The sequence below is a fragment of the Martes martes genome, assembly GCF_963455335.1.
Source record: "Martes martes genome assembly, chromosome: 5".
NCBI classification, from domain to species: domain Eukaryota; kingdom Metazoa; phylum Chordata; class Mammalia; order Carnivora; family Mustelidae; genus Martes; species Martes martes.
Window position 1 is genome coordinate 103,642,555 of NC_137892.1, and position 16,938 is coordinate 103,659,492.

General features: G+C 43.1%; 1 protein-coding gene across 1 annotated transcript in view; it reads right to left on the minus strand.

Annotated features, from left to right (window-relative positions):
• The window catches only part of NSG2 (neuronal vesicle trafficking associated 2), a gene marked incomplete at both ends in the record, with an annotated part of 49,689 nt that overhangs the window by 18,044 nt on the left and 14,707 nt on the right, over positions 1 to 16,938 (minus strand). Inside the window, one exon of the mRNA XM_080804796.1 lies at positions 16,318 to 16,401. Coding sequence (XP_080660922.1) covers positions 16,318 to 16,401 — 84 coding nt within the window. The remainder of the gene's footprint in view (positions 1 to 16,317; positions 16,402 to 16,938) is intronic.

Genomic DNA, 16,938 nt, shown 5'->3' on the forward strand with positions numbered 1-16,938 from the left:
CAACTGCTTGACTTCCTGTCACTGAAATAGCCGACGCTTAGCTGAACCTCTTAATTTCATCAAAATGGTCTGGTGAGTCAGAGCCTTAATTAACTTTTGCATGGTGTTCTCGGGGCAGGAATCAGACCCTTGCATTTCGCCCACTCTCCCTGACTCCAAATAATGGAAACGCATGTCCCTTAAAAATTGCTCTGACTCTACAAAGGCAAGCAAATCACCCAGCAGACACACAAGGTTGAGCACACAGCCAGCCTGCAGGGCCGCAGAAAGTCCTCTCTGCAGAACACTAAAGCAAGGGCTTGGAGCCTAAAGAAATTATCCTCCCTCTGCTGAGTTCGCTCAGGAGATTGCAATCTGGGCCCCTGTTTGTGTGCTTATCCAACGGCGACCCCAGCCCGACCCCTCCCAGCAGTCCTGGTTGGAGGAGTCGGGCATCATGACCCAGAGTGGAGGGCCAGTGTCATTTCCTCGATGCAGTTCTTTGCCGGACTGCAGAAAACCAAAGTGTTGGGAGTGAGGTTCAGGTCAGGGAGGCTTCCTAGACATGGAAATCAAGCAGGGCAGAAGATACAGAATGTGGGATGTTCACAGAGACAGGTTTCATGGCTAAGCAAACCAGTTGGACATTTGCCCCGCGCTGTCGGTTCCTCGAGGGTCCCCAGCCTCAAGGATTCATCTTGGCAGCCCTTGTATCGGGCCAGGGCTTCACTGCAGTAGGTGTTCAATAAAATCTGTGCCGAGTAAATAAAGGCACCTAACTAGTTTCATTCGTCTAATTTTTATTACACCCTCCCCATCTTTTTCCAGAAATGATTTAGGGCAACTTCTGAGCTACATGATTTAGTAATCACTATTATTCACTGAGCGTTCACGATGTGCCAAGTTCTGCCCTGAGGACATTATCTGGTTTCTCCAGTGAGTCTTCACAACAGTCCTCTGTGCTAGGGATTATGATGATTATCCGCATTTCACAGATAAGGAAAATAGTAATGAAGTAAGTGGAAGGAACAAAGATGGGCATAAATTGGAAGCAGGTGTTGTAACAGTGCCCGTACTCAGAGCAGGGCGCAAAAATGGGCTCAGTGTTTACTAGAGCCTGACAAAAGAAAGGAACTGGATCTGTTAGAACATTCAGAGTCCAGTTTATAGATAGGAAGAAAGGGAGGAAGGAGGGAGGGACGGAGGGAAGGAAGGAAGTGAGGGAGGGAGGAAGGGGAAGGAAGGAAGGAGGGAAAGAAGGAAGGGAGAAAGAAAAGAAAACTGACTGCTCAGAAGATACGCGAACGGCTCCTATCTGACTTGTGTGGCCTTGGACAAGTCACCTCTCTCTCACCCTCTGTTTTGTCCTCTGTACAAAGGGAGTGATTACAGTAATGTCCCCATCACAGGGCAGTTAGGAAGGTCCAGGATATAATAAAGACAGCAAGCCCAGTGCCTGGAACCCAGAAGACACTCCGTCAATATTCACCCTCCTGTCTCTTCACTGACCTTTCTGCCCCATCCACTTATTGAAGGAGGTATCTTGGAGCGTAGGCGTTTAACTGAAAAATCATTGGCAAGGCTGCCCAGCCAGCTCATTATTACTTAAAAAGAAGAAGGGAGCTGTGCAAGGCATCTCGGGGCTTTTCAAGCAAGCCTGCATCTGAATTTCATGAGCAGTGGGTGGCTGAATGGTTTGGTGAGTTCCAGCCTGGGCCCTGCTTGAAATCTACGTTAAATGAAAGGTGCCTCCGACTCCCCATTATAGTGCTGTGCCCTGGGAGGCTCACGAAAGTCACGCGTTTCCGTCATCTCCTGCATCCGAGAAATGCAATTGATTTTCCTGGCCTCATTTTCATGTTTTAAAGAACTATTTCCCCAGGGCTCCTCCGAGAACTGAAACGGAGAAAACCTCATTCATATTTTACCATGTAACCCAAAGACTAATCACGCACCTGACAACAGATACTGACAGAACACCTAGTCCACAGCAGACCCAGGGCCACGCACATGGGACGTAGGGATGACAGACACATGGTCTCCACCCTCGGGAGAGCCCCTTAGAAGATAGGCTGTGATGAAGACCACACCAGGCAAGAGGGTTCCTGAGCCAGCCTGGAAGGATGCGGGGAAGGGTGATGCGGGCAGAGAGAACAGCCGGTGCAAAGATATGGGGGTGTGGATGGTACGTGATGGTGAATGAGGAAGCTCGAAAGGTAAACAGAGGCAAGCTCAGGAAGGAGCACAGTGTCAGACTAGAGTTTACTGGGAGAACCAGAGAGCTAACCTATGTTTACTATCCAGTGTTCACTGATGTGGTTCCATTTGAGCACTAAATATTACTCTGGCAGTTTGGATGGAAATTGAATTGGAGGTAGTAAAATTGGGAGGTAGGAAGACCAGTCAAGGACTCTCAAAATAATCTAGACCTGAACACATATTCCATGAGTGCTTTCTTCATAGCCTAGTACTGAGCTGGGTATTTGAGGAAATACCAAAATAAGGAGATAAACTCAGGTTTACTGGGTGCCCATTGTATTTTGACACTTTACAAATGTTTTCCCATCTACGTATCACCAAACAAGATTGGTATTTCCATTTTACAGGTTTGAAAAAAAAAAAAAAACTTCACTCAGAGAAGTAAAGAGAGGTAACACCAGGAGCTCTACCTGCGAACAATCAGCATGGCCCTGCTCGGAAGACCTGAGTCAGAGACAGAAGACAGCACGCTCCAGCCCAAGAAGAGGAGAGACAATTTGCCGTGTGATGGAGTGAGCTGTTGCACTCTACAGCCAAAAATAATTCTTGTATGCCTAAAGGGGAAACTGTAAATACAGAGCCCTGAGCTCTATTAATATTCAATGATAAATGATGTTGCTTTAAAATCAAATAAATGCACAGGAATGGAGGTTTCAGTTGGATGCTGGGAACATTAGATCGTGTGCCAAGTCTGGTACCTCCATGAATCACCCACACCACCTACCCCAAGGCCTGGGTCATGGTGTCTATTCTGTAAATATTTATTGGCTGAATGGGGCCACTTAGAGAAATATTGCTGAAGGGGATTACAATCAAGAGAATGACAATGAGCGCATTTCAAAAGATAAGCTTTCAAAGCTTTAGAGAGGAAGCTGGGTACAAATGAAATTTGCTTATTAGTTCTTCACATATATACTGATAACTACCCACACTCTCCCAATAACACTAAGCCAGATGACTTTATGTGTTCATTCTTAGAAAAAAAAAAAAACTGAAAGAAACGGTATTTCTCTATTCCTTGAAATTTTCTAGAGCATCGAGAAAGAAAAAGGCATATACATTTTCTTTACAAAGGCAGCATAACAGTACCACACTGACAAAGACAGCACATGCACAAAATTATTCAACACAAACTCACAACATGACTAAAGCAAAATTTCCAAAGAGTATATTATCAAATAGAATCCAGTAGTACACCATGACCAAACATGGACATGTACGAATGGCTTTGTAGTTAAAAATCTACTCATATAATTTTTCATAATGCCAGGTCAAAGAAGACAAACCATATGACCCTCTCTATACATGCAGAAAAGACATTTGGGGAAGAAAATAAAAATCCATCAAAATGTAAGTGACAAAGGCACACGTGGGTGGCACAGTTGGTTAAGTGTCTGACTCTTGGTTTCAGCTCAGGTCATGATCTCAGAGTTGTGAGACTGAGCCCCATGTCAGGCTCTGCACTCAGTGGGGAGTCTGCTTAAGACTCTTTCTCCCTTTCTCTCTGTGCCTCCTCCATCTCTCTAAAATAAATTTTTTAAAAGTGTAAATGGCCAAATGTTAGAAATAGCGGACTTGAAAGTATTGAGCCATGCAATTAGACAAGAAAATGACATTAGGAGCCTAAAAACAATCTTCAAAGAAGTAACACAAGAGAACTAAATATCAGAAAGGGGAACAACATCACCATTATTGGCAGATGACATGCCAATATCATCTGTACAGAACCCAAAGGATTATATATGTATAGAACCCAAAGGATTATTTTTTCAAAAAATTATTAAAAACAATAAGATATGTTAGTAACTACCTGGTGACAAGTAAAGGTATAAAATTCAAAACCATTTTTGTTAAGTGTAAATAATGACCAGTTAGAAAATATAATGGAAGAAAAGGTCCCTCTTATAATATCAACAAAAAATAGGTATATATTTTGGAATAAATGTAATAAGAACTATAAAGATGATTTTAAAGTTCAACTAGAACCTCTAAAAAAGACTTCAGCAGATGCAAAGTTAAATTTGTGTCTACATAGACTCAGTATTTTAAAGATGTAGCTTCTCCTCAAATTAATCTATAAATTCTTATAACCCAAATGAAAAAGTAGCATAAGTTTTTAGAACATAAAAAATATATTTATCTGGAAAAGCACACATCCTAGAATGGGTAAGGGGTTTCTGAAAAGTCTAAGGATTAAGGAAAGAACAATTTACACAGATTATAAGATGTATTATAAAAGTCTGTAATTAAGAGGGGCCTGGGTGGCTCAGTTGGTTAAGCATCTGACTCTTGATCTCAGGGTTGTGATTTCAAGCCCCACATGGAGCTCCATGCTGGATGTGGAGCCTACTTAAAAATAATAAATAAATAATAACAAATAACAAAACCATGTAATTATGACAATTTGGTATTTCCTCAATTTTTTACATCAAATAACTGTCAGGTCAAAGGAAGAAAAGAGAACCCAGAAGTAAACTCAAATACAAATGGGAATGCACTATTTAAAAATGGGGGTGTGTCAAGTCAGAGAGTGGAAGGATTAACTAATGAATGTGGAAAAAATGGCAAACTGCCATTTACAAAGAAAGTTGGATTCCTACCTTACTCACAGTAATTTGCATTCTTACAGTGCAAATTTCGAATGGACCAAAATTTTAATATAGAAAATAAAATCATAAAAGTACTAGACGAAAACATGAGTTTAGGGTGGGAGAAGGCTTTGATTTTTATAGAGTTAACTGTATCAATATTTTCATTTATGCCTTCTGGAGTTGGTGATTAATCTAAGTTAAAGCAAATGTAGGAAATCCCGCAGGCTTAAAAAAGAAGTTACACCATAAACAGAACCAAAAGGCAAAAGACAACTAAGAAAGTACCAAATAAATGAGAATGAGTAAGTTCTTAGTTTTGGGAAGAGGCCACACAAATCTGTAGGAAGGAAAAGCAAGTGGTCCAACCAAATAGGGTGTTTTCCAGGAAGGAAGCAAACGTCGAACAGTCAACTGCTACACAGAAAGGGGCTCCATCTCACTGATAATGAAAGACATACAAACTTAAACAAAGAAGAGGTGCCATTTTCTCTATATCCGATTGGTAAAGCTTTTAAAGACTGCTAAAACTAGCAATGTGGGGAAGAACACACTTGTACCATGATGGAGGAAGTATAGATTGGTCGGAAAAATTTTGGTAGATAATTTGGCCCAATCTATTAAAATTGAAGATTCACAGGCTCTCTGGCAAAGCTTATAAGATGAAAATTCTCATAGCCTACAAATATACTTGTAAAATATATGAAAGATGGGTGAGTGTGTGTGTGTGCACGTGTGTGTGTGTGTGTGTGTGTGTGTGCAGATACACACACAAGGAAGTTCACTGCAGCAGGGTTTTTAATGACAAAAGACTGAAAGCTAGAACAACAATAAGAGACTGATTGAGGAAGATTATGAAAACCCTCATTGTACAGTCATTAATGAGAACATAAAAGGATCTCAATGTACTGATGTAGAAGGATCTCTAAGCTATATTACTAAGAGAAAAAAGCAAGGTACAGAAGAATATATATAAAATGGTCCCATTTGAGAAAACAAAAAGGATATCAAATGTATACATGTGTATATAATTCTATATACACTGACATGTAGAAAATGTCTCTAGAAGCGAACATAAACTCTCCTGGGCCATCCAATGGAGCTTTCTGCAATGATGGAAACATGCTCTAAATCTGAGCTATCCAATATGATAGCCACTGGACTCCCGTGGCTGTTGAGCACTCAAAATGCAGCTTGTGTGACTGAGGAATTAAATTTTGAATTTTATTTCATTTTAATAAATTTAAATGAGTATAGCCACATCTGGCTAGAGGCTTCTAATTTGGACAACATAGACATCGATGATGGGTTTTGAGGTGAGAAGGATTACGAAGGGAGAGAAAAGGAGACATTCTTCAGTTTATGCCTTTCTACACTGTGGGAATTTTGCACATGTAAATGTGTTACTCTTGTTTAAAAAGAAAACTTACTGACCACCCATGGTTTTCAAGGCCCCATGATTAATAGCTCTAGGTGATGTAGAACTCAGCCAGGGGTGTCGTCTGTCTCCAAGAGCCCAGGCTTTCACAGGGCCATGGAAAATCCCAAGTAAGGGAGTACCTGCATGAAGGAGGTCAAGTTGACAAACTCTGTCCAGTGAGGAAGATCCCAGAGCAAACGGTCAGTTCCACAACTGACAACTGGGAAGAGAGGACGGGCTACCAGAACTGGCTTCATCCAGGAGGTGATGTTTGAGCCAGACCAATGAGATGAACAGGTGTGCACTAGACCACAGGGGAGAGAAAAGTATTCAGGGTACAAGAAACAGCTAAACTGAAGAGTGGAGGAGATAGAGCAGAGTGTGCCCAGGATTCCATGAGTAATGTGGGTTGGCAGGAGTTCGGTTGCAGGAACGAAGAGATGAGCAAAAGACAGTTTCTGAGGACCAGGTACAATGAACAAAGGGGTTCAGATTTCACCCTGAAGGCCAGGGGAACCCTCAAAATGATTTTAAGCACAAGTAAGGAGGGATCACATTGACTGAGAAGAGACACACACTAGCTGTGACCTGAAATGTCAAAATCAAAGGCTGAAGCTAGAAATGAGGGTGCAGTTGAAATATATACAAAGACTTATTTTTATTCTCTATAGAGACATAATAATAAAGCTAATTATGGGTCCAAAATTGCACCTTGTTTGCCCATGAAACAATCATATTTGTTCTGTTTAGAGTTATGCAGTATCCAGGAAAAAGAAAATTCACAGGACCACATTTTCCCCACCTCCCAAGGCCATCATTTTTTATTAAGCCCCTGGGATCTTGCGAAGTCTTTGGTCTCTACCTTAACTAATTTTTCTAGGGCCTCAAATCCCTAGGAGATGGCTAGGATAAGAAACTGAATACTCAACAAATCTGACACATCTCAGTGAGGTGACAGGGGCATGACTCTGGTTTCTAGACCAGTAAACATGGTGGTAAATCCTAGACCAGTGTTTCTCAGCCTTGGCACCCACAACGTTTGGGGCAGGATAATTTTTCATTGTAGAAGTCATCCAGGACATTACAGGATGTTTGGCAGCATCTCTGCCCTCTAACTACTAAATGCCAGTAGTATGCACATACACGCCACAGCTGTGATGACTATGAATGTCTCCATACATTGCCAAATGTCCCCTCATTGCAAAATCATCCCTGGTTGAGAACCACAGTAAGAAGATCAAAGACAGAAGAGCCCTTGTGGACAATCCTACCCGACTGCTTCATTTTACAGATGGGAAAACTGAGGTCCAGAGACTGAGATAGAAGCTAGATTTCCTAACATAAGTTGGAGATTTGGGGGAGACTAGAGATCATTTTCTTAGCTTCAAGGAAATGTAGTTTAAAAAAGAAAACTGGCAGAATCTTCATTCAAGTCAATTTCACCTAGGTGTATATTCATTTATCTTTCCTCTCTCTATTCTCTCTTTCCATCCCTCTTTCTTTCTATCCCTCATATACATGATTCATCCTAGAATGTTTTATTTATGAATTTGGTTTTCTAACCATAAATGTTACCAAAATTATTATTGTTACTATAATTCCACTATTATTAAAACAACCACCCTTTCTAATTCATCATTTTTAAATTTTTCATTTGTTCACAGTGAAGCAGTTAAGGGGAATATATCCAATTTATATCAGGGGACCCCAACAGGTACACCACAAACATAACCATTACAACAATCCTCCGAGGTGGGCATTAGCATCCCCATTTTGCAAAAGAGGAAACTGAGGCTCATGGAGGTGAGGTGACTTACCCAAGGTCCAACAGCCAGTAAGTTCTAGAATCAAATTCGAACCCGCATCTGTCAGATTGTGTAACACAACTGAGTTCAAGTTGTGGAGAATCAGAGTCAGCTCACGATTAACATCCAAGTGAGAGTTGAATGTTCTCAGAGAACCAAATCCCCTCCCAATTTCTCGGATCACGGAGCTGAGGAGCTTGTCAGCATCTCCAGGAGGAAGCTAGGCCTCTATGGCAGTTGCTATGGCAACTAGTTTTCTTATAATTATAGAACATGGTGGTGACACACAAGCTGCACATACAGTCACTTTGTTAGGACCTGTCTGCCTCTGACAGTTACAGGAGCTTAAACATCATAAATTTTTTTTTTTAAGTCACATTTAATATAATCACGCATTGCAGCAGCGGAGGCCCAGAGAGCGAGAAAGTCAGGAGATCAACCCTCCCACTGTGTGATGGGACCACGAGGCCAGCCACATGGCAATCAGTGAGGAAAATGGCATTTCTCCCTTGGGAAATTTTGCTTCTCCTTTTTTTTTTCTTTTTTGGATCAATGCATTTCAGGGCTTGGCCAAATAGTGTATTCAAAGAAAAGAAAGAAGGAAAGAGCCAAAGCAAAATTAGCCTAATTCTTGGCAAATAGCAAGGAGAGGCAGCAAAATTTAGAATTCTAACAACCACTTTTCAGTTTAGTGTAATTTAGCCAATTCCCAAAATGTGCAGGGTTTCCCAGTTTGGAAGATGGGTATAGACAAAAGAGCACATACACACACTCACACATACACTCAAAAACATCCATAGTCACCCACACACTCTGGGTCAGAAAAGCCTGATTTTGCCCTTTGTTGGCTGTGTGATCTGAGGTACCTTAACTAACCTCTCTGATCCCCAGTTTTCTCCTCTGTTTACCAAAATTGATGCCTCCTTCGTGAGTTAAAGATGAGATGGAAAATGACTAGCAAACTACCTGATACATATAGATGTTCAATAAGATGAAAGTTATTAATTACAAATAATTGTAAATACTGCTTTACTTTCTGCAAACATCTTCCTCTTACTACCCCCACATGGGATTCAAGAAAACATTATGAAGCCCTGCTTTCAGTGTTACCGTCAACAACCCAACCAGGTAGCCAGAGAACTCTGCCAACAGAGACAGGTACAGGGACCATGGGTAATGCTGGGATCTTGAGACTCTCAGATGAGAAATGACTTGGGGAATTGAGGACTGGTTTCTGTGAGTGATATTTGAGCTGGGTCATCAGAGAACATGGAATAGAGAAGAGGGAAGACTGTGCGGGCAAAGACCAGAAGATGGGAAAAGGTGTAGTGGCTTTACAGAAGTAAGAGAAGGCTGAAGTTCTGAGGGTGCAGGAGGTCAGGGGCACAAGAACTGGAACTAGCAACCAGGACAGCTTTTGACAAGCCTGCAATGCCATAGTAAGGACCTCATGCTGTTGCCTGTAGGAAGTAGGGAGGCAAGATCAATGATCCAATCTGATGTTGTTCACAGTGGGTGGAAGGGGTAGGATGGAGATGGAAGGTCAAAAGCTAGCACAGTGGAAAGGGTGAGTGAGGAGGGATAGGTGTGCCATGGCAATGTCAGTTGAGACGGAGGGCTCACGGAAATGGAATGAGGGAAGCTTCCCACTGATGCCCAACCTAGGTAGATGCATTCCATCCGGTCAGGTGACCAACTCCCCAGAAATGCAACTACTGTGTAAGATGCAACTACTGTGTAAATGCAACTACTGTACAAGAAGCAGCTCACATTTACTGAGCTCTCACAGGACAGTGTTAGTTTCTGTTATTTCAGTCCTCATACCAGACTTATAATGTAGACAACACTATCCCATTTTACACCTGCTTTAGTTCACACAGATCCCCAACCAATGTATTCCCCCTTCTTCCATATTGCCTCTCCTATCGCCTTGGGGGCGGAGAGTGAAAATTTGTCTACGTTTGCCCACTTCCATGGTGTAAATACTCCCACTATGTTTGGTTACAAGCTTGCAACGGCTTAACTACTGGCTTGTAGACTTTTCATAACTGGCCCCCAGGAGAGGGTGTAAGCCAGCTCCAGCTTCCACTGAGAAGTCCCATAGGAAAGAAGAATATTTACTAAACTCTAGCAACCTTCTTATACATCCAACATATTAACAAGTCACTTGCTTTATTGCAGCGTTTACTCACCAGAGTCTGAATCAACAAGTATGAAAAGTTAGCAATTAAAAGCAGCTTCAGTTACTGGGCTGTGGAGTGGTCCTTGAGCCACCCAGCCACCCAGGCCTTCGCTGAAACCCTGAGCACATTCCTTCTGAGACAGCACCATGGGGGTTTTTGTTTAAAAAAAAAAAAAAAGCCACATTTGCTTTTCAATGATCAATTGATAACAATATATATATTTCTGGAAGTTACTCTAACAGTACCTCTATCAGGCCTGGAGAAAGCACCCAGACAAAAACATAGGCCAGCATCTTTATTCTGATTTTCAATAAAACCCTAGCCAGAAATGCAATAATACACATCAAATACGAGTAGGGCCTTTCTCCACCAAGTACTCAGATGCAAATTCTTTCCTTCCATGCCAGATAATGACTCTGCTCTTAACCCAGCAGGCAACATTTTTAATAACTCACCTAGAATGTTCCTCAGAATAAAAAATTAAAATAGGAGAGCAATAAAAACCAAGACAACAGATATTAAGTAAAATGTCTTATCTCCATTTGCTGCTGTCAACAAAGATTAGAATCCCACCCAAGGAAAGCAGCCCCTGGGGTTTTGATGAAATGTTGGCAGAAGCAAATGGCAAACCTATAAACGCGGTCTCACCTCCCTCAGAATGTGGCATCAAGAAGAAGACATTTATGAGAATGTGTCATCGTCAAGAAGCTTAGGAACAGAGATAAGGCCCCGATTTTAAATAAAGATATTGACAAGGAGGCAGCCAGAGCTCCAGTGTTATTTAAATGCAGAGTTTCTCGGTCAGCCGGGGGATTTTTTTGTTTACTCACTCACCTGCTCGTTCAGTTATTAAAGTCATCTTATGGTTCCTAAGGTGGTCAGGCACTGGCTAGGCTCTTGGGGTGCAAAGACGACGAAGACACCATCCCAGTCCCAAGTCAGTCGGTAGTTTGATGATGCCAATACTGTGTAGCCGGTGCTAGAATGGAGGCTCATACAACAGGTGCAGGAAACCAAGGAGGAGGGAGAGACCATGGGGCCAGCCGGCAAGACCGCACAGGACAGGGGCCATTTGGGTTGGGTGTTGAGGGGTGAGTAGGGAATATGCGCAGTGGTGAAGACAGGAAAGGCATTCCAGCAGGAAGGGACAGCATGAACAAAAACAGGGAGTTAGACCGTGGACAGTGTCATAAGGAAGTGCTTTGGGCAGTCAGAGTACTTGTGGGAGAGGCAGGTGAGCAGGGGGAGGGGGGGCTGTGGAAGGGTTTTAAAGGTGGCAAAGCCCTTACAGGATATGCGCTTTAGAAAGAGTCCTCCTCTGCGGTGGTGAGAAGAATGGACTGGAGTCTGACAAAGGAGGCAGAGGGATCCAGGATGAGGCTGGGCGATGAGAGGATGGGTGGACAGAGAAGGTACAGTAATTGGAGCCTTTCAGGAGGGAGAGGGGCCTGGAGTCTGCCAGCTGTCAGATGAGGCAACAGAGCCTGGCAAGGCTGGTTCTTGCACTGCCCCAAGTCTTTTCCCATGTTGGCATGGGAGGGGACGCTAGTGGAGCCGAGGCCCGAGACAGAGAGCCAAGGCCCCATCCCCTGGCCAGACAGAAGAGAAGGAGGAAAGGAGCAACTAGCAGGAAAGCTGGCTGGGCACCATCTCCAGAGAGCTACTCACTGGTAGCCCCGTCCCCATTCCACTACAAGCAGCCTTTCCAGACTCCTGACTTCCTGCGTAGGGCCTGGGAGCCCAGACCAGCCACACAGCCTCCTGGTGTGGAACTTGGGGGAAGGACCAGCCTCTCTGAGCCTATTTCCCTCACCTACAAGTGGGACGATGAGCCCACCAGCCCCATGTGCTGGGATCATTCAGTGAGATAACATACATAAGGCAGCAGTCACAGGTCAAGAGCAGAACAGGAAGACAAAGAAATGAGTAGATCACAGCAGACAGAAAAACAGTGAAAAATTGCCTTATAATGCACCAGCACCCCGTGCAGACCAGTGTCCTGCACAGACCAGCACCCTGCACAGCGCCTTCCTTGGCAAAACCAGCTTTAGAGGAACATTCAGCTCCCAAGACTAAGAAAGAAGGAGGAGTTCCTCTCTTCATGCTCCTGTCTTCTTAAGTAGCCTGGTGGACACTTTCTCAAGTCTGTGACTTTTCACAAGAGCCTTCTTGGTTTTAGAAAAGACAAAAAGTCCAGGCAATCCTTTTAGCCAGTCTTTCTCAATTCATCTCCCCCCGCCCCACCGTTCTCTCCTCTCATTCTCTCTCTCAGGCTTGGAGCTGTTCTGTCCAGGTCAGCTCTGAAATGTGAGGTAATAAGCTTTTCCACCCCTGCAAGGGTCTTGGAATGGGGGACGGATACTTCTTCGCCCTCCCCAAGGTTCCCTCCGCCATGAGCAATGTCCTGGGGAGGCAGCCCAGCCACTATTTCCCAGCACCACACTTTCTAATGCTAACTGGGAATTCTTTGACTTCTAGCCCCAGGGTCTCCAGCACAGAGATTCATCCTGAGTCCCAGCCATTTACATACAAGGGTGACCTGGCCACCATCCATGGCCCATATGCCCCAGGTACCTCGCACTCAATACATGTCCCCAACCTAGGCCCCCAGTTCCTACTTCGGTGGACAGCATGCCCCCACCCGGCCAGCCAAGCCAAGTTAGAATACAAGGAGTATTCTAACTGCCCCCCTTTTCCCCACCAGGAGCAAGTCCTATAAATTCTGTCTTAAACAGCCCACCTGGGCCCCCCAAGCCTTGTTGCAGCCAACACCTCACACCTTCACATTCTCCCCCAAAGCCTCGAGCCACAGAGCCACGCTCACCCCAGCAGATAGATCCTCCACATAACCCAGAGACAGCTCTCTTTAAGAAAGCAAAAAAAGGGCTAATGAATGCTTACAACTTTACATAAACAAACGGATTTGCTCTATTCCTCCCATTTTGTTCTGAGTGGCAGGGCCTTCTGCCCAGCCCTGACAGCCAGTTCTGACAAGGGACTGCTGCCCCCAAACCCAACACCCTTCCTTCTTGACCAATCGAGTCAAGCTGCATGGGGGGCTTCTGCAGCCCCAGGCCCTGAAGGCACCCCTCCTTTTCTCTTAATTGACTCACTTCTGTTCTGTTTGAATGGGGAGTGACCAATAATCGCAGGTGCGCGGCTGAACAGAAAGGCTCCTTTCTGAGTGCTGGCCGGCTACTTGCTGGCTAGAGGAGCAGATCACATCACTGCTCTGAGCCATGGTTCCCCTTTGAGAAATGGAGGATTATATCAGCCTCTTTAAATGCCCACAAGGGCTTGTGGGCATTAAATATGATTAAATATGATTAAATATTTATATGATTTATATCATAGAAATATAAATATATTTATTAAATATATTTACATATGATAAATATATTTATAATCATATAAATATAAATATTTATATAATTAAACAGCAACATCACCAAAAGTGGTCAAAGAAGAGAAAAAAATCATCCAACACCACTGCTGTAATGCAGTCACATATGTTTTTGGTTTTGTTTTGTTTTTAAGATTTTATTTATTTATTTGTCAGAAAGAGAGAGAGAGAGAAAGCACAAGCAGGGGGAGCAACAGGCAGAAGGAGAAGCAGATTCCCAGTTGAGCAAGGAGCCTGATGGGGGACTCATCCCAGGACCTGAGCCGAAGGCAGACACTTAACAGACTGAGCCACCCAGCATCCCCAGATGGCATATGTTGACACATTTCTGCCATGCCCTTTTTCCTCTGTTTACTTGTAGTTTTTTGCATAGTTCCAATCCTGGAAAACACACAATTTGAATCCCTGCTTTCTTCACTCAACTTTCCCTGTGAAGTACTTGCCCAAATTATTGTGCGTCTTCATAATCATCATTGCAAAGCAACTGATAAATAAGGAATAATTCCATCAGAAGCTTGAAACATGCTATTTGGTAAAAAAAAATACATAAATTTTTAAAAATAATTCTACCTTTTTTCTGATTATCAAAATCATGCACGCTCATATCAAATTTGGAAAGCACAGGAAAGTAAAAAGAAGATGAAAATATCACAGAAGCCCATAATTCAGAGTAAATGAAATACTTTCTGAGAGAAAGGAAACCTTGAGAAACTGCGAAAATAGTCCATCATATGGCTGTGGTCTTATTTACAAAATCATGAGGAAGTTGTAGCATTATTTCCAATACTTTGATTTTATAAATAACACTGCAGGGACACCTGGGTGGCTCAGTGGGTTAAGCCTCTGCCTTCGGCTCAGATCATGATCCCAGGGTCCTGGGATTGAGCCCTGCATCGGGCTCTCTGCTCAGCGGGGATCCTGCTTCTCCCCCTCTCTCTGCCTGCCTCTCTGCCTACTTGTGATCTCTCTGTCAAATAAATAAATAAAATCTTAAAAAAAAAAACAACACTGCAGTGAACATTCCTATCCGTGAATCTGGACGTATTTCTAATGGTCTCGGTTGCCAGGAGCACAGGTCAGCTTACTCTCTGGCCCAGTGCATATACTTTATGCACCAAGGTGCCCCAGGCCGCCCGCTGAAGCTCTGAGCTCATTCTTGCAGGTGTGCAGTTCAGGCCGGGTCCATATTCACGGGACCGATTCTGTGAGCCAGACACTGAAGTACAAAAATAAGGGCAGCCCCTGCCCTCAAAGCAGGCGTCAGCATCCAGGGAACTCCTACACTCCGAGGGATGCATAGAGAGGGGCCACACTCCCTCTCAGGCTCACACAGCCAACTGCTTAACCCAGATTTAGCAGGGAGACAGGGAGGGACAGGAAGAGAGCAACATGTTTATCCATGTACATACTCCGACCAAGGGCTGTTTTCACTTTCAAAGCCTCCAGTCACAGCTGACACTGAAGAGTTACTGTTCGTTTGTACTTACCATGTACAGATCACAGTGCCCTGCATGTCTTCTGCACTTGACCCTCACAGTGACTCTACTATTACCTCCATCTGATACACGAGGTTTGTGGCCTTGCAGTGGCCACTTGGCTGGTATAAGGTGGAAATAGGGCTCATACCCAGTCAGACTGCTCCAATATCGACCTAAGGAACCACTTGATCTAGTAAAATCATGGCCGATTTTGCCTCTTAAATATCTTTTAGGTCTTCCCGTGTCTCTCTGTCTGCTCAACATTCTTGTTTCAGCCACCATCTCTTTCTCTTGGGATAACTGCAATAGCCTAATAGCTCCCCAAATTCCTGCTTGCCATCTACAGCCCATGGACCACATAAAAGCCAGCATGCTTTATTTAAAACCCAATTAAATCATGTCTCTTCTCTTCTTCAAGTCCTTCGGTGGCTTCCTTTATGCTTCTAGCATGAAGCTCAAATTCCCCCATATAGTCTACACAGTCTAGAATTGTCTGCTTTCTTCCCACTTCTCCTGTCTCCTATCTGCTACTCCCTACCCCCTTCTAAGAGCCTAACCTCACTGCACTTATACCTATTCAGAGTTGGGACCAGCTTCAGGGCCTTTGCACAAGCTGTGCTCTTCTCAGCTATCTAAGCTACCTTCTCCAGGGTACTCCCCTGAAGTTTCTCTCCTCGTCCTTGCAGAGAATGCTTCATGACTCCTTCATGTGACTTATCACAATGATATATATTTATCATCTTCCTAATAACCCCTCCACCAAGAAACAAAAGGTCAACCATTTGGGTTTTTCCCACCAAGAAGTCAGCTTTTTTTTGCCCTTTGTCTTCTTTTATTTTGTTATAAACATCCACTGACTAAAATTTGAGGGTTTTTAAAAATAGATTTCCATCATATTTCCAGGAGATTGTGATGGAAATGTAGAGAGATGGGGACAGGGGGAAAAGAAGGAAGGAGACACATTTATCAATTTTCAAATTATCCGAGCATTCCAAAGCAGAAGAGAACATAAGTAGTCCTCATGAGGCAAGGTTTTGTTGTTTGATTAGACTCAGTGAGCCAGATAGTGTGACCTCAAGAAATCCTCCAGAAACAGTCTTATGTAATTTCCCACTCTCCAGTAGCACCTGCTCTACTAGCACGAGGAGTCTTGAGCTGGCTGGAGCCAGCCTTACCTTTACAATTTGTGTAAAGAAACTGACCGTAAATTCGGCGATTTTCGGCACCCGGAACTTCCCTTTGTTCTTCTGTTCAGGCTGATACTCTGTTCTTGTCTTCACAATCACCTGAAATGTTCAACCAGTGTTAGCACAAATGGAGACTTGAAACGCTTCTTTTTTCTTTTCTTTTTCTCAGTAGCTAGAATTGTTATACCTTCCATAAAGATCAGAAAGTAAAGAATCTCCTTCTCAAACACATAAGAAAGCAGAAAATTTGAATTACCCATACTTCCTATTCCAATAGAGACAACCATAGGAGACAATTCGGTTCACACCTTCCCAGACGTTTTTATATGCATATATATGCATCTATTAGATATATATGTGCTATTTATATAAACATATATTTCCTCTTCATGCAACAGATTCATACTTCATGAATTATAACCTACTTTAAACATACAACAATATACTAACATATTTTTATAGAGACAAATACACAATTGTATTTTGCTTTTTGATGTACCATAATATCTCGCTGTACGCATATGCTACAATGAACCCGATGAGCCTCTGTTGTTGAACATTTAGGTTTTTTATACAGTTTGGGTTACGTAAACAAGTTATGATGGACATCTTGTAGTCCATCTTTATACATACACC